General features: G+C 49.9%; 1 protein-coding gene across 1 annotated transcript in view; it reads left to right on the forward strand.

Annotated features, from left to right (window-relative positions):
• Window positions 1–725: 725 nt before the first annotated feature.
• The window catches only part of ABTB2 (ankyrin repeat and BTB domain containing 2), a 174,338-nt gene continuing 152,620 nt past the window's right edge, over window positions 726–22,443 (forward strand). The window contains exon 1 of the mRNA XM_019470067.2: window positions 726–2,029. Within this exon, the coding sequence (XP_019325612.2) occupies window positions 1,147–2,029 (883 nt within the window). The 5' untranslated portion in view covers window positions 726–1,146. The remainder of the gene's footprint in view (window positions 2,030–22,443) is intronic.

Here is a 22,443-nt window from a genome sequence, read left to right on the forward strand (position 1 = left end):
GGACCCTCTCCCCCGAGTAATACTCAGAAAACTACGTAAGTTCAAGTGGTGGGGAGAGAGGGGATCACAGGCCTCCTGGAGCCAGTCTATTCATCAGATCTGCTCCGTTTGCAACCTGGATGGCAACGTAAAGAAAACCAGACGGATTCGGGAGAAGCAAGAAGGGGCGTCCCTCCTCCCTCTAAACACAAGGGGAGTTTCATTCATCTAGAAAAACGGGAGAGGCTTGCCAGAAAGTCCCAGAGGGAGGTGGGGTGCCTGGTTTGTGCCCCCTCCCCCACTCCTCCCACCTCCAGACCCACACTTGATAAGTCAGCCTTGGTGGTAGGCTGCAGAGGGCTTGAAAAGGAGCTGCGAACGCCCAAAGCCTGGACGGCGGGCGGGGGGCTGCTCACAGGGGGTTTTCCTTTAAATTTTTCTTTAAATCGTCAGCTCCCGAGCCTAACGCTTCGACCCCTCCTTTCCCGGTCTCTGCTCCCACCTCCCAGCGCGCTCCGCCGCTCGCCGACTCTCCCTTCCCCCTCCTCCACCTTCATCCCAGCGGCTTCACCCGACCCTCGGCCTCCAGCCCCGCCTCCGCCGCCGCGGGGTTTCACCCGCAGCCCAGTGAAATCTGCATAGTGACCGCCCCTCGAGGAGATCATTGGTGCAGCTCATGCCTGTCGCGGACGATGATTGGTGAGGCGCCCCGGGTTATTTGCATGCCGGCGGCGGCCGGGTACCCAGCTGTGCGGGCCGCCCGCGCCGGGCAGAAGTTTGCCGAGCGCTTTCTCGCCGGCTGGTCCTGGACTCGCGCGGCGCCGCGAGCCGCCGCCTCCTTCTGCCGCCGCCCTGTTCTCTCGGGATTCCTTCTCTGCGGAGGCCAGACGCTCTGCCGACGGGAAGCTGAGGTGGGCCAGGGGGAGTGCCGAGGAGGAGCGGCGGGGACCGTTCCAGTGACAGCTTCGCTTCGGACGCCGGGCGCGTGGGGCCCCGGCCGCCGAGAATCTCTCCCGCCTTCCCCCCGGCCTCCGGGCGGACGATGTGGACGCCGAGAGGAAGGAGGGCGTCCCGGAGAGCCTAGAGTCTGTTTCTGCCCACTTGGGAAAGGAAGCATGGAGTTGTGAGCGCCCCTTGCTCGGCGAGGCCGCGACCGGCAGGCTCCCCATGGCCGGGACGTATAGCTCCACTCTGAAGACGTTGGAGGACTTGACCTTGGACTCCGGGTATGGGGCCGGGGACTCGTGCCGCTCACTCAGCCTCTCGTCCTCCAAGTCCAACTCGCAGGCGCTCAACTCTTCGGCGCAGCAGCACCGCGGGGCGGCCTGGTGGTGCTACTCCGGCTCCATGAACAGCCGCCACAACAGCTGGGACACGGTGAACACGGTGCTGCCCGAGGACCCCGAAGTGGCGGACCTCTTCTCGCGCTGCCCGCGCCTCCCCGAGCTGGAGGAGTTTCCCTGGACGGAGGGAGACGTGGCCCGGGTGCTTCGCAAAGGCGCCGGCGGCCGGCGGCTGCCCCTGTTCTCCGCCGAGGCGGTGCGACGCCTGGCTGGGCTGCTCCGCAGGGCGCTCATCCGAGTGGCCCGCGAGGCGCAGCGCCTGAGCGTGCTGCACGCCAAGTGCACCCGCTTCGAGGTGCAGAGCGCCGTGCGCCTGGTGCACAGCTGGGCGCTGGCCGAGAGCTGCGCGCTGGCTGCGGTCAAGGCGCTGTCACTGTATAGTATGAGCGCCGGGGACGGGCTGCGCCGGGGCAAGTCCGCGCGCTGTGGCCTCACCTTCTCCGTGGGCCGCTTCTTCCGCTGGATGGTGGACACCCGCATCTCCGTGCGCATCCACGAGTACGCGGCCATCTCGCTCACCGCCTGCATGGAGAACCTGGTAGAGGAGATAAGGGCCAGGGTGCTGGCCAGCCAGAGTCCCGACGGTGGAGGGGCTGGGGGCGGGGAGGTGTCCGCCGAGGCCCTGGAGATGGTCATCAACAACGACGCGGAGCTCTGGGGCGTCCTGCAGCCCTATGAACATCTCATCTGTGGCAAGAACGCCAATGGTAAGTGTGCGGGTCTCGGCCATGGACGGATGGGAGAGAAATCCCGCCCTGGGCTACCAAGGGCGAAGCTGGTTGAGTGTGCCAGGATCTGGGAGAAAGCGTTTGTTCTGAGGGTGGAGTCCATTAAATGGCTCTTGCCAAAGATAGTTCTTCTGATGCCTGTCTTTTGGAGGATAAAGTTGAGGTTGAAGAACATTGTGTTCTTCGTATTGTTGTCACTATCTGGATGCTGTTCGCTGATTGAGGCTCTTGACCAAGCCATTCCTTAACTTCACTTGACACGAAGGTTACTGCCCTGCCTCTCTTTGCCTTGCTTAACTGGGTAGCTAGTGGTCTTTCCCCAACAGCAGGGCAGATGGACTGTGGTTCTGACCCTATAGCCCAATAGCAGCAGCCAGAGGATCCAAACTCTAAGACCTGAGTTTGGGATAAGTGAGAGGGGAGGAAGGGAGCAGGAGGACCAGGATCGGGTGCAGCTGCCTTGGGCTTTGCTGGGTTGAAGGGTGCACTTCAGGCCTTCTCCTGGAAGGTGGAGAAGTAGTGGTGGGTTCTTACCTGTATGTGCCCAAAACAATGGAAATTGACTGCTGAATCCCCTTTCTGGAAAGAGAACCACATACTTGGCTCCTAGGGCCTGAATTTCTAAGCTGTCACCAACCGAGTGAGCAATTGATTAAAACCCTGTGTTGTACTAAATGCGCAGCCTTATGGGCTTTCCTGAAAGAGATGATGATCCAACAAACTTGCTTATGGGGAAGAGGTGTGGGGGGTGGGCAGCTGCGTGATGAAGAAGGAACCACTCAGTAGTTGCATTTCTCTGAAGGAGGACAAGACTTCAGTGCAAAGGGTGGAAGGGAAGCACTTGACCTTCTCCCTGGTAAGGTTAGGGTGTGACATACATTTAACAGCAAACTGCCTACCAGACTCCAGTTTCAGAAGTCAGCAAACCATAAATTATTTAGAATGGTACAATGGCTAGACATCCATGCAGTCGGATCAGAAGGCCATTTTTGGGACAGCTTTCAGTGGCAAACAAGTAGTCAGCAGAAGAGGCCAGGTGGGTACTGAAAAGGGAGAAAGGGAGTCAACTTTAAATGTGGTTGAACATCGTAATAACTAAAATTTAAAGTGAGCACACTTAACAGTATTCTCAGTCACTGTTCTTAGCACTTTAGAGGTTAAGAAACCCTAGCAACCCTATTAGGTAGGTACTTCATAGTATTATCCTCATCATACAGATGGGCAAACCAAGGTACCCAGCAGTTAAGCAGTTTGCACAAGACTACACAGATATTAAGTGACAAAGCTGGAATTTGAGCCTAGGCAGGCTCCAGAGTTCAAGCTTTTAGCCATCAGGGAGGAGGTAACAGCTTTGTTTTTAATTAGTCCAGTTACCAAGGAGGGCAGCTGACATTTGAGGCCTCATTTAGAGGCCTAGAAGATAGTTTGTATGTAGCAGCATGGCTTTGCTTAGACCTTCCTTGGTTTTGGTTTTAATTCTGGCACCACCAAAGGAGATGCCTGGAAGAGAAGAGCATTTGCCTTTTAATTTTCCTCCTCTTAGGTCAGAGTTCAGGTCAGCCCAGAATCTCTGTTGATGATGTCACAGCTGATAATTGTGCTTTGCCCTCTGGGTTTGTGGCAGCAAATGTGTGCTCCAGGAGAGGAAGTGGAGGGCAGGGGGATTTCCACCCACCGTCCTAGCCCAGGGGAAGAATCCTGTACTTTGGGCTGAGGGGGAGGCCCAGACTGAGCTCAAAGAAGTAAAGCCCCCTAGGAGAAAAGACTGAGGCCCTGTGCCTATAAACCAGACTAGAACAAAAATGGAACAGTATGTGCCAAACAAAACCCAAAATGCCCTTCACACACAGCTGGTGCCCAGCAGGTTGAGGAACTTCTCAGTTTTTCCAACTGCAAATTGGAGCTAGAAAGAACAGCTGCCTCTCCAGGGTCCCCTGAAGATGCAGAGTAGCCAGAAGTTGCTAGAACACAGGTGTCTTCCACTAAAGGGCTTATCCCAAAGGGCCATTTCTTATCTAGGGTCATCACTCCTTGGGATTTTCTTTGCAGGATGGGTTTTTGACTCCCTAATTGACCCTCTTCTCCCATTCCAAGCAATCCTTCTTTTTAAAAAAAATTTTTTTTAACGTTTATTTATTTTTGAGACAGAGAGAGACAGAGCATGAATGGGGGAGGGGCAGAGAGAGGGAGACAGAATCCGAAGCAGGCTCCAGGCTCTGAGCCATCAGCCCAGAGCCCGACGTGAGGCTCAAACTCACGGACCGCGAGATCATGACCCAGGCTGAAGTCGGACGCTTAACCGACTGAGCCACCCAGGTGCCCCCGAGCAATCCTTCTTAAGCCACGGTGGTCAAGATGGCAGGACTGCACTTGACAGCAAAGCTCCCTGGATGTTCAGAGCAAGCATCTCCCTCTGTGCATTCCCTGGTCTCCAGGGAAGTCTCTTGCAGGCAAGGCGACCATTCGCTTCCACTTAGTAACATGGATGCTCATTTTCTGTAGGTGAGAACCTGGCCTCAGTAAACAATAACTAGGCTGATTTATGAAGTCTTTTTAGACAAAGTAGGATGTATGTTTGGTATAGGAGCAATGAATTACTTATGCCTGAAAGCTGACTTCAGAGGGAAGCACAAATTGCTTCCGAAAGGAATGGGCGATCCAAACCTTTGTTACACTGAAGCCCAAGGCCAGCAAGGTTACCGTTTACACAGCTGAAGACCAAGTGAGAAATGGCTACACCCGGGAGGAGGGTGCCGGTTCGTATTCTTGTCCTGCTGGTCTTCCCTTCCAATTATATCTTTATTGTTGTTGTGCCTGCTAATTATACAGCATGGGCACATGTATTTGACTCAGCTATATAGAGCTGTTAAACTTTTAATGTCTTCCAACCAGGAATTTAAGGGCCCTAATCCATCTATTCCTGGCCATTACTCAGAGTGCTGGGCAAATATGGTTTTGCTCAGCCCAAGATGGATGATAAAAGTTCTGTAGTGTTTATACGACATGATCTCAGCTTCACAGAGCAGCAGTAGTTCAATATCACTTGCTCGTTTGGTATCGATGTCCGTGTTCCCAGGGTAGTGTCATTAAGTGATGATATCTTCATGGCTTCCTTACAGGACGTAGAGAAACCACTTTAATAGAGTGGTATTTATAAACACGGACCTGGCAGAAAATAGAAGCTTCTTGCATTCACTGCCTTCCTCCTCCCTGCCCTCTCTTTCATATCCCTGTGTGTGAGTTTGATGCTGAGACTCGCTTCTGGGTTTCTTCTTGGCCCTTTGTCTTAGGAAGCTTTCCTGAGGGTCCAGAGCATTTGAGAAAATCCTCTCCAATTCCGAGGCTCTGTGTTAAATGATAGGATTTTGCTTAGAACATTCTGACTCCAAAGCTGTAACCAGGAAGTGCAGGAGGATAGTAGCTCTGTCACAGTGGTAAAGAGTGCAAACTTTGGAGTCCCAGTGAGGGTTTGGAGCTCACCTCTGCTATTTATATGAATGACCTGAGGCGTATTTCTTAACTGTTGTCATCTGTAAAATGGATGGGGGTTGGGGGGGGGGGGCGGGGAGGTAATAAGAGCACCTAACTCATAAGTTTGGTATGAGGATTGGGTGAGATCATAGATTTAAAGATCTTAGCATATAGTACATGCTCAGTAAATAGTAGCAGTTCATTCAGCAAATACTTAGAACTGACCCTGTGCCCACTACTGTTAAAAGTGTTGTGGATTAAGTGCAGAGTGGGGCGAGGAGGGTCCTCCTCTCATGAAGCTTATAAACGAGTGACAAATACAGATTGCAGTAAATTTTATTTAAAAAAAAAAAAAAGAGAGACAAGATAATGGTATAGTGTGGCCAGAGCTAATTTAAATGACAGTCAAGGAAGGCCTGTCTGGCGCTTCATTAGTACAGGCAATGTAGCAATACCACTGCAGTCTAAGAGTCTGTAGGCAAAACAGTGAGTGAGGACTTTTCTGAATTATTCAGTTATCTATCGGCTGAGGCAAGTCCCAACGATCTCATTTCCAGCCAAGGAATAAAAGGGCTGCATCTACGGTGGGGATGTGCCGTTCTCCTAGTTGTAGGACTCATTTAGCAAGGAGATTGTAAGATTTCACTGAGATAATCAACCAAAGGGGCAAGGGTTAATTGAGCTGCTAGTTGCTATTTAATCAGTTTCCACACCTGGGTAGTCTGAGGGAGTGTCGCTTCTCCTTGACTATTTTACTGAAGCCAAGGGAGCTGGTAAAACTGAAACAAAGCAAGCTTTGGAAATGAAAACTTATTTTTTTCCCTTGAGTGCCTGAGAAATGCAACCCAGCCTTAAGTAGTTAGAGGAACAAGGTGGAGTTGTTCTGCTTTTTCCAGAAAGTTTTACCTGATTCCTCCACCCCCGATTGGAAGTGCCACTTCTCCTTCATGGTTCCGCGGCACCCAGAGCTTATTCTTGGGTTGTTTCCTGCTTCCCCGTGAGCTCGTTGTCACCCCTCTGCCTTACACAGCGCCTGGCACGTAGCAGGTGCTCCCTAAGTATTTGTCATACAAATAATTGATTCCGCCACACAGAATTGTTTAATTCCGGAAATTTAACATGCAATCCTTGGACACTATGGAAGAACCTTCCCCCTTTTCTACCATGGCAGAGAATTTCGAGTCCTTGATGAATAGAGGCAGTGTTTTGGGGGTACCCAAGCCTTAGGGGCATCATTCAACCTTTGATACCCTAATTTCTGGCAGGGTTCCCAAGGCCAGCCGTGACGGGTAAAGGTAAATGGAGGGATTTTATTTGTATTTCAAATGTAAATAGGAGATTCCTTCAGTGTTCCTTCAGTGTGTAATACCCAGAGTGGGGGTGTCACAGCAAAAGTCTAATGGGCAACAGATAAATCCACAGGAGGATTGGGTTGAGAGACAGAGGCAGCCAGTTCCCCTAAGAATAGCAACCCCATCCCTCCCTTGCCCACAGAGCTGCCCCTGAGGGCAGTCTCGGTTGATGACTCTTGCTCAGAAGTTTCACACACCCCTGCCTCCAATCTGAGAAGGAACTAAGACAATGGACTGCCAAGACCCTCCTGGGACACATGAAGGACACCTAAGTTCCAAAAGAAGCCAGAGACACCTTGCTGATAATCTTCAGGTTGGTCCTTATCCCACCTCACTGTCACTGTCTGTCCTTTGCCAGATAGGACAGTGGGTGGATGCTCTGGCCTCTGTTTCCACACTTCGACACCTGTATGTAATAATAGGCCTGGCCTTTCCGCAGCACCTTAAACATTTTTCATCCGTGATCTTACCAGGTCCCCATAAAAATCCATTGAACATGATGCCCTTTCACAGAATTCACAGCTAGGTCACAGCCATGCCAGGACCAAGCCCCATATTGCTGAAGCCTCAGGTCTGTGCTTTTCCTGTGGAGAATTACAGAAATAAAGGTAGTAAGGAACAGGTCAGTATTTGGCCCTCTTCTAATGGCAGTGAGGGTCAAATTCACAGCCACAGCAGTATTTATTATAGATTTTGTCTGTTAACAGCCTGCTGTGTCCAGGTACTTTAAATATGTTAGGCCAGTGAATCTTCATAACCAGTGTTGAAGACCAGGCATCAAGGTCCGGGCATGGATCTTCCAACAAAGGATGCGGAGTGATTCTGTTTAAATGCAGCTTGCCAGCTGTCCCAGAATGTGCTCTTCAGGTGCCATCGATCTTCAGCCATCACTGTTGCTCCTGGACCGGGGCCGGGGGGGTATCGAGGAGGCAGGGAGCCCTCTTGCCCAGGGAGGGCCTTACAAGTGTCAGCTGCTTAGTGATCAATAAACCCAATTGAATGGAAAGGCTGTAGTCTCTACTGCAAAACTTTGACGGACGGTGAGTCAGTTCAGGGAAGGAGGAAACAGAAACACAGTAGGAAAGCACCCTAAGGGACCCTGTGTTTAGGCCACTGGTCTCTGAGAGCTCAACTCACTTACTGGCTCTGGAGTTGGCAGAAAAGCCTTTTGATTTCCTCAGAAATTTCCTCCTCAGAATCTACTACGGTGGAATCTTCACGGGGTGAAGTCTCAATGCGGGGAGCCCAAGGAGAGAAGCAGTCTGCATAGCAAGCCCTGAAATGCTTTGGCTTTGAGTTGGGTCCCAAATTGCTTTGCCTCGAGTAAGCTGCTCCAGCTCTCCATTTATCTACTGTAAGTGAGGGGCCAGTACACCCGGTGCGTTGTCCATGCTCCTGGGATGGCAGGGCCGCTGGGTTTAGCGTTAAGGGCATAGCACAGGGTCGGACTGCCTGGGTATCACTCCTGGTGCCCTCGCTTGTGAGCTGTGTGACCCTGGGCAGGTTAACTTCTGTGCCTTCGCTTCTTTCTCTGTAATAGGATTTCTCAGACCTTGTCACTGTTGACATTTCGGACCGGCTGGTTTTTCTTGTGGGGCAGTCCTGCGCAATCCCCCACTCCCTCTGCTGCCAGCCGTGACAACCAGTTTCGTCTCCAGACATTGCCAGATGTCCCCTGGGGGACAGAATTAACCACTGACGAGAAACACTGCTCTATAACAGGACTGAAAAGAGTACCCAACTCCTAGGATGGTTGTGAGGATTTAATAAAAGCGTCTGGAAGGAACTTTGTACTCTGGCACATGAGATATTAATTCTAATTATTGCTGTATTTTTGCAGACTTGTGCTGGTCATGTTTGCTTTTGCCATAGTGGGAGACTCTATCTAGTGCAGGGGAAGATCATGACCCAGATCCCAGGGTGACAAGTATTAGTCACAAGGCTTTCCTTGGTGACTAATAGGTAGGAGGAAGTCCTGGAACCTGGAAAAAACACCCTTGCACCCGCTCATTTATGGCTCTATCGTCCCCAAGACGAAGCGGGCTGGCAGTGGGCAGTGAGATCAGACTCGCCTCCCTGGGCTGCTGCCTGCCCCTGCCCAGATGACAGCGGCATTGCACGCTCAGAGCTCCGGGCCCCAGGGAGCATTTCCACTGTGGATATCGGACCCCGCTTGTTGCAGCTGCCGAGTCCCGAGCCACAGGACAGCAGGTGTTTTGTGTTTTGCTGGCCTGTCATGTAAACATACTTTGTGGTCTTCTTGCTTGTTTTAAAAAAGGCCTAAATGGTTTTGCAGCTTTGGCGGCATGTCTGGAGCTGCATGCCGAATTGGGAGGAGAAGCTTAAGGAACGCAGCCCAAGTAAAGCCTAAGAAATGCCACGCCGGCTTCATTAACCGACTGCTCACCGAGCGCCAGCTCCATACGAGGCAATGGAGACAGATTGGAGGAGGACAAGGATTGATCTTGCCTGTCAAGGAGTGTATTTATTTACTTAATGTTTGTTTTTGAGAGAGAGAGACAGAGACAGAGCACGAGTGGCGAGGGGCAGAGGGAGGGGGACACACAGAATCTGAAGCAGGTTTCAGGCTCCGAGCTGTCAGTACAGAGCCCGATGTGGGGCTCAAACTCAGCAATCGTGAGATCATGACCTGAGCCGCAGTCAGAAACTTAACCAGCTGAGCGACCCAGACGCCCTTCGCCTGTCAAGGAGTTTAAAGTCTAGTCGGGAAAGCAAAGCACACACACGGATCCTTACAAGGAAGTCTGGGATCCCTGTGTTCCATTAACAAGGGTGGTGCTGATGGCCTCCGCTTCCTGCGTGCCACTGCCCGACGTGGGTGCTTTCCATGAGCTGCTTGCCTTCCTGCTCCCAAGCTCTCCTGTGAGGTAGATGGGATGTCCACCCTGTAGAAGGGGACCTGGAAGCTTTTGGTGACTAGGGAGTTCAAAGGGGAAAGATGAGGCCTGGCTGGCTGGGTGGGAGGGAGGCTGGGCTGCTTTGCGGAGGACATGGCATGCAGGCCAGTGGGACTTGGGCATGTGGGGCTGCGACAGGGAGCAGAAGGGGGTGCAGAGAGTGCAGGGGCTTCCAGACGGAGGGATCGATGTGCTCAAAGACCTGGAAGCCAAAGTGTGTGTGTTGGAGAACAGCAGGCAACACTGTTTGGCTGGAAGATTCAGATGCATAACAAGGAGAGCGGGGCAGATAACACAGTGGAAAAGGACAACTTTCCCACATCTTTTATCCAGATGTTAAGAAGCCTGCCAGAGTGCAGAAAGAGAGCTTTTCCAATACTCAATTTTATAATTCAGAAATCGAGTGTGTCTGCTCCCCAGGGCTGCATCTTAACCACAGCCCCAGACCTCCCGTCACCCCTCTTGTTGATTGAAAGCTTGGCCTCAAACAGGCCCCCGTCCATTGTCCTAGCGGTGCAAGTAATGAAACAGGACTGGAGGGGAGCAGACTTGGGTTGAGGGGACATGAAGAAGAAGGCTTCGATCAGCCTTCTGCTCCCATTCGACTTGGCTCCAGACTCAGCATTTCTTCTAGGCCCCCGAACGGAGCGTCTCAGGCCAAAGCAATCCCAGTCCCAAATGAAGGTCAGGGCTGACAAACTCGTTAAATGAGGCCTTTCGATTGACTCTTGCCAAGGCAGGATTCTCCAACCTGGAGGTAGAGAGGGACATAAAACAGGATAAGTTATTAGGATCCCAGAACTTTCTTTGGTTATGAGTCCAACCGGATATGTTCAATTTCCAGTTTAGAGTTTGTCATTTGGGAAAATAGGTCAATTCTCAGAGAGGTTTCGTCGCTTCCCAATTCTCGGTGAAGGTGTTTCCAGAGCATTGATAATAAAGATTTCTGTCTCGTTAAATGTTTGATAATGTGGAACCACTGTATAGCTCAGTGCCATCTGGATTGAACTCCCTAGGGTCCAGCTGAATTCTGCTGACAATAATAAAATGTGATAGATCATCAATGGCCTAGCTAATAACTCTGCTGTTAGTCCTTTTCCTGACCCCAGTGAAGGAATTTTCTTGTCACTTGAAAAAGCTCTCGTGAGTGAAATATATATATTTGGGGTCCATTGTTCTCCAGAAGTTGAGGCAGGGGTTGGTTCAGGCCCATGATGGAAAAATTAAATAGGGAAACTGAACTTGGACGTACCAGAGAGACCAGATTAGGGTGGGGAGAGACTACATTGGACCCCAAAGAGGGTGAAATAGGCCTTTCAGTGAATGAAAATCATCCCTAAAACTGAGGCCAAGTTTTGGTTAAAAATTAAGTATTTTTTTAGTCTTCTCTTTTAAAATATTAAAATCAGTATTTTCTATGAGGGGAGCAGTTAATAAACAAGCTGAAGCTCATGCACCGAGCAAGTGTATGTGTGCAGGCAGCTAGGACAGTCTGGTTCAGAGAGCAGAGGGTTTTGGATCCAGAAAATTCTGTGTTGGAGCATGGCCCCTCCATGACCTGGAGTGAATCACTCTGTCTTCTTGGCTCTCTGTTGCTTTATCTGTGGTGTGAAGAGGTTGGGCTGGATTCTTCAAGGGCCCTTCTGTCTCTGATAATGTTCCTAGACCCCACAAAGACACTGTGGAATCACTTTCCTAAGGTCGAGCCCTGTGATTAGTATCCTTGGGAAAGAAACAGCCCTGGATGGAGCTGGACGTGGGCTCTGAAGACCTGGCTGGGTCGTAGGACTACACACGCCAGCCTTTTCCATATTGGGATTAGCTGTAATTACCGTATTAGAGTTTTTATTCCCCCCTCTTTTATCAGAAGGATGAGTTCTGTCTCCTCCTGGCTGACCTAACACTTCACCGTTCAACAGCTGTGTCCGGGCCTTCGCAGCCGGCACTGTGGTGAGACTGGCCCCGAGGTGTCTTCATGCAGCCGGTGTTGGAAGCCCGCCTCCCCAGACTTGGGTATTTATAGCAGGGGAGCAGCTAGAAAAAAAAAAAATTAAATATGCTACACCCTTCTTTATACTATGTGGGACAGAGACAGGCATTGTGAGGAATTTAGAAGGCAGGGCTGTATAATCCAGCAAGATATTTTTAAATGCTGTTTGTTGCAGTTGGCAGGCCCGGTTTTTCAAAGAGGAGGGAAAGTAAGAGTAAGTGGGATGACAGGCTGCCAGGGACTCTGAGCACTGAGACGTGGAGTTCAGCATTCCAAGGTGTGCGGGTTCTGAACCCCGGTCTGTAGCCTGCGGTCACAAAGTTTGCACAGGGCTTGGGAAGGTCACCGGGAGAGGCTCTGTGAATGGGGTGGCTTATCCCTCCTCTTCCCCACCAGCCCATCCACCATGCGGATCCCCAAGTTGGAAATGAAGTGTTCTGTAAAAGGCAGAACATACAGCCAAAAAAGTTGCTTCTGTGAAAACCAGGGGCCGAGTGCAGCGTCTCTAACCCATCTCAGCAGCTGGGTAAGTCAAGTTGTACGCGAGGACACGCTTTGGAAGCAAGTTGCTTGCAGCTGTTCTTCTGGATCTAATCTGCCCGGGGACAAGCCAGGCAGGCCAGCATTAGGCTGGGACCCAATTCAGTAGCCGTATGACAGGGCTCCGTGGTGGAGCTGCCTCTGAAAAGGTATCGCAGTTGAGCCCCACCTGTCCAGTGTGCTTGTAAAGTATCCAAGGAGAGGCCTGTGTGTCTTCTACCGTGTTGCTCTTTGAGGAGACAGATGGTGGTTGCAGTGGCAGGGTCTGGGGGTTTGGAGCACAGGAGAGGCTAAGAGTTAAGATCGGGGTATATCCACTTTTTCATCCAACAAATAGTTATTGAAGACTTACTGTGTACACTGGGCACGATTCCAGGTCTGGTGACAGAGAGCGTGAATATAAGAGGCTTGGGGGAGGAGAGGGTGCAGGCCTGGTCGATGAGGAGAAGAGAAGAGTGAGGCATTCTGGAAGAATCAGGGCAAGTGCCTGGTGGGTTCCAGGAAACCAGTGTGGCTGGGATGGGGTGAGGGTAGGGGAGTAGATGCAGTCAGAGAGCAAGTAGAGGGGTGCTTAGTCAGGTAAGGCCTTGCAGGCCATTGTGTGGCACCTCGACTTTTCATCCGGAGTCTGCTTGGAGCCACTGGAGGGACTTATGCGCAGAAATGGCACGATCCGATTTGTATTTTAACGCGATCACCCCCTCGGCCATGTTGGAAAGGGACTGACGCGTCAAGTATGGAATGGAAGCAGTATGGCTACTTGGGAGGCTCTTGCAGTAATCCAGGCGAGAGAGGGTGGTGGCTTGGACTGGGTGTCAGCAGAGAAGGTTATGGGTGTATTTTGAAGTTAGAGCCAATGGGATGTTATATCAACCGCTTAGATGTGTGAGGTATGAGCGAGGAATTGGTATGACACCAAGGTTTATGGTCCAAGCACTTTAAAGAAGGGAGTGGCCATTGCTTAGAATGAGAACAGCTGTGTGTGGAAGAAGCCGGAATGAGCCAAAGATCTGAGTGTGAGTTTGGTTGCTTGTCTCGCATTTTTATATAGAGATATCAAGTAGGAGGTTGGACTCCAGATCGCCTTGAATGCCCTTAATCATATGATGGATTGAAACATTGCCCTTCTTCGTCTGACCTGCAGTAGACACAGTCCAGCAAGGTCAGATAGGGCCTCAGGCAGTAGAGATTTATTTTTGGTCTTATATAATTCCTTGGTTGATAGCCTTAAGAGCCCCCTGAAATTTGCTTTCTAGCTTCTTCACAGGCAGCCAGCAGCCTTTAATGAAGACCATCAAGTCTTTGGTTTCCTGTCATTAACATGAGGTCTGTTTAATTAGGTCCAGTTGTCCTGTGGATTGCTCTGTGTGTACGTATCCCTCAGTCCTTGGAAAGTGAGACTCCACTTCAGGCAGCTTTGGATTCATGGAGGTCAAATCTGGGTCAGAAATTTAGCCGGAGAGAGAAGCTTTTTGGGTGCTCTGAAAAGGCAAAGGGGTCCCTGGGGCAGTTTCAGAAAAGCATCGGGAGTGGCCAAGTGTCTGTTAGATAGCGTGACCTCCCGCTCCTCAGGAGGGACATGCCAACACAGGGTGGCTGAGAGGTAGAACACCAAAGAGTCACCACTGCCTGACTGCCAACTAGTTAGTTACCTGGTCTCTGAGCCTCAGTTTTCTTCTCCTGTTTAATGGGTATTTACCATCATTCCTGTCTCATAAGGTTGTTTCAGTGGCTCTTTGACCCGAAATTCACATTAGAATCAACTGTGGAGCTTTAAATACGCACACACCTGTGTATGTGTGTATCTTAAGGCCCCACCTTCAGGAATTCTGATATGAATGGCCTGGAGTGGGGCCCAGACCATGTGGGTAGAGTTCCCGGGAAGTCTGGTGCTCAGTGAGCACTCAGACATTAGCTATTACCAGTGGTAAAAGAATCATTGTTCTAGAGTGCTCATTTCTGCCCCACCCAGGATGGTGATTTCCCTTCACTTCACAGCTATGCTGCTTTGGCTCACTCATCTGGAAGGATCACCAGAGAACACCCACGAGAAGCTTAAATTGTTAGGGTTGCATGAAAAGGGCAGAGGCAGATCTAGAATGGTAATGGCACACTGTAATAAAGTTATTTATCGCATTGGTAAATGAGGTGGGTACTATTTTATTCCACCTTTGAGAGGAGGAAACTGAGGTGCAGAGAGGTCATGCAGCTAATAAGAGGTGGAGACTATAATCAAACCCAGGCAGCCTTCCTCCAGGCCCCTCGTCCAGTTACACCGTGGTCCCTTCCTAGCCAGAGAAGCTAAGACACTGAATTCTCAACTCTGACCCCCAACACACACCTACCATACGCGGAGCCTTTCCAAAGTAGCAGGCCCTAGGCCATGTGCTCCACGTGTGTTCCACCATGTAATTCTTAGAATCACCCAATGAAGTATGTGTCTTCTTATCCCCATTTTACAGTTGAAGAAAGCGAGGCTCAGAGAAGTCCAAGTGGCATAGCGGGGTAAACGACACAGCAGGATGCAAACCTAGGTCTGTGGGGCTCCAGAGTCCCCACTCGCCCTGCTCCTTCACTCCTCAGGAGTGGCCTGGGTGGGGATGAGGCACAAAGAAATGAATGGGTTGGCTGAAGAGGGCCAGAGGAATTGGAGCCAGGCCAGGGAAACCCTCGCTGCTCCTGGACAACTGAGTCACGTCGGTGCCTTGAAACAGTAACCTCGCTTCGAGGGGTGGCTGACCCGACAGGCCCGAGGGCTGAGGTGTAGGTATTTGTTTCTCTGCATGTTGAAAGAACTATCCTGCCAAGCTCCTTGCTTCTCCTGTGTTGCTGTGAATGAAATCACCTCCAAGAGATTGTGTGTGTTGCTTGCTTAAAATAGTTCAAGAGGAAGAATGTTTGGAAGCTTTTAGCTCCCTGAGTCGATTTCCTCTTGATTTATGACACCTTAGAGAGTGCTGGGCCTCTTCTTGTTTATTCTTCTGGCTTTTCCTTTCTACCATATTTTAGCCCTTATGTCATTGTAAATCCAAGGAGTTTGTCGCCAGAAAAAAGTGACAACCTTTCCTAAGTAATTTAATGGGGGTGAGGGACGACACATTTAATTTTTTTTTTCTTTTAAAAGGGTGAAAAACAAATGAGGCGAGGCCATTTGTTTGGAATCAGCCATTTCTGTCTTCCAGCTGCAAAAGTTCCCAGATCATAGTGATGGTGTTTGCTCTGGGGCGAGAAGAATTTATTTTATTTTATTCATTCGCACTAAGGCCCGCTGTGGAAGTGTGAGTGTTCTTACCGCCTTCATCGTGTCATGCCCGGGAGGCCTGGGCTGTGTGTATCGTTTGATACACAGCCACCAGCCATGTGAGGCTATTTAAGTGGAAATTTAGTAAAAATTCAATGAGGTTAAAGAATCATTTCCTCAGTCACACAAGGCACGTTGCTAGTGGCCACTCGTCACATGAGGCTGGTGGCCACCATATCGGATAGGGCAGATATAGGCCTCTCCATCATCACAGACAATCGTGTGGGACATGTGGCCATCAGAGTAGGTCATCAGACGGTCACTTGGGGCCGGCTCTCTGGGTTTTCACTGGCCTCAAAGTTTTAACCATTTTCTAGCCTCTCTAAAGCCCTCTGTTTGCAGAAACAAGAAGGTTCATGGATGTGGAGATTAAGGCCCTTGATGCTTGTGGCTCTAACCTCTGGACCCTTGATGCTAGGTCAGGTTTTATGATTTCTGAGCTGCGTGGCCTGGGCCAAGTCACTTAGCCTCTCTGGAGTGGTTTCCACATCAGTGAAATGGTGGTTTAAAAGATACCTTGTAGGGATTTTGTAAGAATCGAACAAAATGAAGAAATAGGTATCAAACGCTTCGCAGAATGCTTGACAGGCAGTAAGAACATACATGTGCTACGAGGTTTCCTGTGTATGTCCTCATCGGAGTCACACTGCACCCTTCAGAGGTAGATATGGCTGCCGTTTTCTAGGTGGTAGAAGAGGAAAGAGGCTTCATGGGTACCATTGCTGCTGCTCCTACCAGTGCGTAGCAGTACGTGAACTTGAGTTCCGCCGTTCTCCAAGGCTCTTCTTCCTTCCTGGGCTGGTTGATAGGCCCCGCGTCATAAGTCAGAGGCTGTTTGTTTGAATTAAAAGCCCTTCTGAGCCCACTTTCTTTCAGGCACTGCTTGTTCCTTTGACCATTGGAGGTGAGCGCTTTCCAGAAGCATTTTCCCTCAAGCTGGCCCCCCGGTATCCACCTGGAGAGCTGCCACCAGCCGAGCTACTGCTGCCAGAACCTGTGATTCCTTAGAACTGGGAGCTTACCCAAGAGGTTAAGATTTTTAGTGTTTCACATGGCCTGTGGCCCTCCTGTGTCCTTTGCCGAGAGGACTGAGCCTAAGAGAACCCTCAGTGGGATCCTGGAGGAAGATGGCTTTGAAGGGAGTATCCTTCGAGAAGAATAGGACTAAGAGAGGCATCTGAGAGGATGCCTAACACTAACTCCATGACCCACTCGCCCAGATCATACAGCTCATTATTTAACCTTTCTGAGCCTCAGTTTTACCACCTGAAAAATGGAGACAATCCTAGAACCTACCTGTCATGGTGGTTATGAGGATCAAATGAGACGATGCAAAACCAAGCACTCAGCCTCGTGCCTGGCACCCAGCAGCCACCAGGCGTGTGCCGCTTGCTGTCCTCCTCACCGTCACTGCCGCTGGCAACGGCATTTGTTGTGTTCTCAGTTTCGTGCGGTGCTCGCCATGTTCTACTTCTGGTCAGAAGAAGTGACGCAGGGGATGTTGCTCTTGAAGTGAATGGCTGGGTTACGTTTGTGTATCATGAGCCTCCACAGGGTCTTTTTTCCTCCTCCTCTCCTTTCTGAAGGGTAGTGGGGGTAAAAAGCGTGACTCTGTGCGGTTGCCATTTCTGCTCCTCACGCAGTGACCGCCAGCCTGCTTCCCTCCTGCTGGTTTGGGCTGTGTGACCAGCACCGCCCCGTCAGTGTGACCAGAGCTGGGTTTGTTCTATGCGATTAATTTGTGGTGTGAGATGCCCATACAGTTACGCAGTTGACACTCGTTTGCCCACATCCAGAATGTGCTAAATCTGCCACGTGTAATGAAATCCAAATAACTTGGGACCATATGTAGGGAATCGAACAATTTTCATCACAAGCGTAACGAGAGATGGATTTAAAGGAGGGGAATCCAAATGCCGCGGAGGACGGTGATATCCCTACTTTCCTTCTACAGATGGTTCTACTGAGGGAAGCACCATTTTCGAACAGAAGCTTCTGAGAGCAGAAGGGAAGGACAGGGGCATGCATTATCGTGATGGCATTTGTGTCACCTGGACCCCCCGTGGGCCCTCCCAGGCTGACCAGACCCTCGGCTTCAGTGTGGCTTCCCTGGAATTGACACGTCTCCTGGTTAATAGATAACTCAGACTCTTCTCGGCAAATAGTTGCTCTGCTAGTTATCTGCAGCAGGGTCTCCTGCATTATCAGTGGGGCCCCTCCAATTGCAAAAGATCCCAGCGGTGCGTGTGTGTGTGTCTGTGTGTGTACCTGTAGCGTGAGCCCACACATCGCCCTCCTAAAAATGTAGGCAAGTCTTAAATCAGTCATTTCCAGGCCTGGCTGGTTGCTGAAAGATCTTGAGGCACTTTCAAAATTCATATTCTGGGCCCCACCTTGGACGTATTAAGTAAAAACTTAGAAAAGTAGGGCCAGAACATTTTTTAAATGCCCCCCCCAGTGATTCAGATTTGTGAATCCATCATCACTTGGACACAGGTTTTGACTTCTAGGCACCTTTCAGAATATGCATCAGGTGAAGGCCCCTTTGAGAGATAAGGTGGCATATGAGGCTGGTCTGCGAGGGTCTCGTCTGAGCAGTGGGGTGAAGACGGGTTAGGGTGGCTGTGCAGGAGGCGGTGGGGAAGGGCATTGCCAACATTTATCGGTTGCTCTGTTGTTTAATCCTCTCGACCGTAGGTGGTGGTGGTAGGAACACAGGCTGATGTTTACTGAGCGTCTACTAGGAGACAGGGCAAGATTCTAAGTGGTTTGCAGGAGAAATACCATGACTGCCTGTGAGGTATAGGTACTATTATTCATCCTCACTTTCCAGATGAGGAAACTGAGGCTGAGAGATAATTACAATGAGTTGGCCAAGGTGACACACACAGCAAGTGGCAGAGGTGGGATTTGAGGTTAGCGCAATCAGACTTCAAAGCCCATGGCTTCCATTGCTGGAAGCTGGCTGGAATTTTCATCGCAATCCTTGGGGTGTTGGGAGTGGGTCATAAAAGAATCCTGTACTCTAAATAGAATGTCAGTTTTTCCAGAACAATCTGTTGTGCTATCTTTCCTCACCGCACTGCCCTCTGGCCCTCCAGCCCTGGCTTTCAGAGAACCTGGTTATTTCCCTCTGCAGACCCAGTACCCGGCCGAGACCAGGAGCTTTGCTAATCTCCTTTGAGCCTGTCTGTATTTCAGCCTGCTTTTTCTCTTCCTCCTCCTCCCCTGCCCAGCCCCTGCATGCAGCTCTCCTCCTGAGACTGAGGCCTAGAGTCAGGACCTTTCCCAATCAATCAGTCAATCAATCAATCAGGTTCTGCCACCATGCAGCGTGCAGACTCCCTTAGTCACTTGTACTCCAGTGCTTGTCCCGCTCTACAGCCCGAGAGGCAGACAGCTTCTTAGCTCGAGACTGAGGGTGTAGATGTGCAGCTGGAGGGCCTGGATTTAAGTCCTGGGGCCACCACCTCTTTGACGAATTGCTTCAAATCTCTGTGCCTCGGTTTGTCTGGAAGACGGAGAGAATACTGCTTGCTGCTTACGGTAGTTGCAGAGAATAAATGAATCCTACTCTATAAAATGCTTAAGACAGTGCCCGGCATGTAAATGTCTGGTGTGTTAGCCATCACATGATGCTGATGATAACAACGGTGACTATTTGAGGTCCGGGTGGGGGTCCTTGGTGACCCTTCTCACAGAAGGATGAGGGAGCCCTCTCCTATGAGAGCACATCTCGAGTATGATATCGGGAAGATCAAAGGCTTTAGAGACAAGTCTGGGTTTAATCCCGGCTAAGCTGATTTCTTTTTTTATGTGATGCTGGGAAAGCCCCAGAGCCTGTTGGATTTGTTTTGTTTTTTAATCTACGAATTGAGGACCACAGCAGCACCCGCCTCGTGGTGTTGGAAAGGTGAATGTGAACATGGAAGCAAAGCACGAGCTTAGCTGGCAGCGAACGAATTAGGGAGAAAAATCCGAGTTGAACGAACCATAGCAATATCATAAGCGAAAGTAAAAATCAGTCTCAAAAGATTACATATGGCAGGATACAATTTTTGTACAGTTAAAAACGAAGTTTTTTGGTTGAAAAGGACTGACGGCGTGCATCGCGGGCACAATCAACACTGTACAAAGGAGGGAGTGGGTGGCAAACATGGGTGGTGGTTATGTCACGTGCGGGGAGGGAGGACCCTGTGGTTTAGATGTGGAGGGTTGTCGGGGCTCTGGCTTTGTTTTGGAGGTGAGTTCACATTATTTACAACTAAGTCATACTGGTCATGAACCAGGGATTACTATACACCCAATTTGGGCATCTGAAGTGAAAAAAATCAGTGGGTTCTCAGTAGGTGGTAACTATCATTATCCCATGAACCAGCTGGACCACGCCATAGGCTGCCATTTAATACCCTCTGAGATTGCCTGTCATCTGTGCAAAATACCCCCGGAGCCACACTTCTCCACCTCCAGCCACAGTGGCTTCCACACGGGGAACACGAACAGGAGGGATATTTCAGTCGCCTTGTTTCTTAGGTTTGTTGCAGGTCTTGGGCATAGGCTCCTGTGTGTGTCTAAAATAGTGGAACAAAGACAGGGCTGTTTTTGTCCTAGCTGGGCCAGATATAAAGGCTTTCATTAGAATCACTTTAGGAGCATTCATGTTAGCCGGGAGATTTTCTTTCCAAGGGAAGGAAATGTTTGGGTTGGATATGATGGTGTTTGCTTTGGTATGATCTTAGACCTCTCTGCTTTCATTGCCACCATCAAGCATCATGACCTTGGCCTATGGCTTTTCTTTACCTGTGGTCCCTTCCCTTAACAGAAAGGGGAAGCACGGAGGGCATTTGAGACACCATAGTCCTGTGCTACTGGGTCTGTGGCGTCTGGGTATAGATGACCCTCCCGCCCCTCTCTGAACTTGACAAAGTAGAGGAGATAAGAGTTTAGGTTTTGGAATTAGAAGAACCAAGTTTCAATTTTGGGATCTTCACTGTGTGATTTGAGGCGCAGGCATTATTTGGTTTTCCTTATTTTAAGGCCCTTATCTCATTCAGCCCTGACGGAATTTTACTTAGAAATTCACCTGTGTGATCTACCGTGGTGAAGATCAAAATCTAAAATACTTCCATCCCAGGAAGTGCCCTTGTGGTCCTTCCCTGTCTGGACCAACCCCCCACCCCAAGTAGCCATTATTCTGACTTTTGTCACCATCTGTTTGTTTGGCCTGTTCTTGAACTTCTGAGGGTGGGAATATCATCAAACCTTTCTGACCCTTGTTTTTTTTTGTTTGTTTGTTTAGGTTTTTTTAAGTGAAATTGTAGTTCTTGTGTTGTAGTGTTAAGAGAACCAAATGAGACAACACATGTAAAATCTTAGTAAAATATTTGTAAAACAGTTAGCACTTAATCAGGTAAAGCGGTTTATTGTTTATTAGTGACATGGTTGACTTCAAAGTCTTTGCCTATTTCTCACCTGGAGACGCAGGCTTTTCCCCACCAGCGCTGGCTGCAATTCCTGTTTCCTGTGCCCTTCTGTGCTCTTCCGTGCCCTGTGACCCCCTGAACGCACTTTGGAGGTTCTTCATGCTGTGGCTCACAGGGTTTCTTACCAAAACCAATTCTTCTTAATAAGGCAGAGGAAATGGGCAGGAAAGCAGAGTTCAGCTGCTTTTGCCTCTTTTTTTATTTTTATTTTTTCCAAGAGGGTCTGTTTGTTCTATTAGCAAAATCAGCAGAGGTGCTGCTGATGGACCTCCTGGGTGGAGGTTCCTTGGATGCTGGCTTGGCTGAAATGCCAGGTGGTGGGTCATTGTGAGGTTTCAGAAGCAGTAGGAGGAGACATCTCTTCCAGTTTTTCAGAAACAAAAAGCAAAATAATCTTCTGTGTTTGCCTAAAATTCTACGATTGTAATTTAATTCCTTAGGTCAAGGTGGGGGAGACACTAATACCCTGAGTTTCCTGGGGGCGGGGGGGAGGACACTGTGTTTTCACAATGTCTGATTCCATCTGACCTCAACCTGAATGGTTTTTATCGTGTCTTTTCCTGAGGGTAGGTCTTCATGAAGGAGAAGGTAGAACCGAGTGGTTGGTGGGTGGGAGTGAAGGGCAGAGGGCAGAGAGAGGTTATGAAGGCCATTCCATGGATTTGTGGTGGGGTCCAGGGCTGGGTCTACCCACAAGACACTGAACACATATTTACAGAACAGCAAATCTTCCGTGAAAACACGGGTGAAAGTTCCAGGCCCTGCTCTCAGGGAGAGGCTTCCAATCCGGGAGCAAGAATTGAACATGCGTTTGTAACACAGTCTATTGCATGCTGTGCATGGAAGACCATGGCACCTAAACCACATTTGGGGGTGCAGAGTTATCACAGCCCTGGAGGGTTTGGGTGAGGTTTGGGTGAGGTCTGAAACATCGGTCAAAGTTAACCCTCAGACGTCTAAAACATGTGACTCACATCAACGTGTCCTTGGGACCCTCAGGAAATAGGTTTCCAAGGATAACTTCCGTCCACCCCATCAGTGAGGTTTTGGTTTTACTGAACTGCTTGACAGTTTTGCTGGTGGCAGGGCTATTGATGTTTCCCCCCCACACCCCACTCCCACCCCCAGCAGCCGTGTAGCCCCTCTGTTCTGTGCAGTAGAATGTTGAATACACAGGCCCTCTGATTCTGCAAAAGATTTTCATTTCCCTGTGAGGTGGGTGAGAGAGAGGCTGGGAGGGGGAGATGCATTTATAAACTGAAGACTTTATTAGTAAGAGTCTATGAGCAAGAGACTGACTCTGCCACGGAACCAGAAGAGGGATGTGTTTGTCATGGG

The sequence above is a fragment of the Panthera pardus genome, unplaced genomic scaffold (assembly GCF_024362965.1).
Source record: "Panthera pardus isolate Hobbes unplaced genomic scaffold, ASM2436296v1 HiC_scaffold_12, whole genome shotgun sequence".
Lineage (NCBI taxonomy): Eukaryota > Metazoa > Chordata > Mammalia > Carnivora > Felidae > Panthera > Panthera pardus.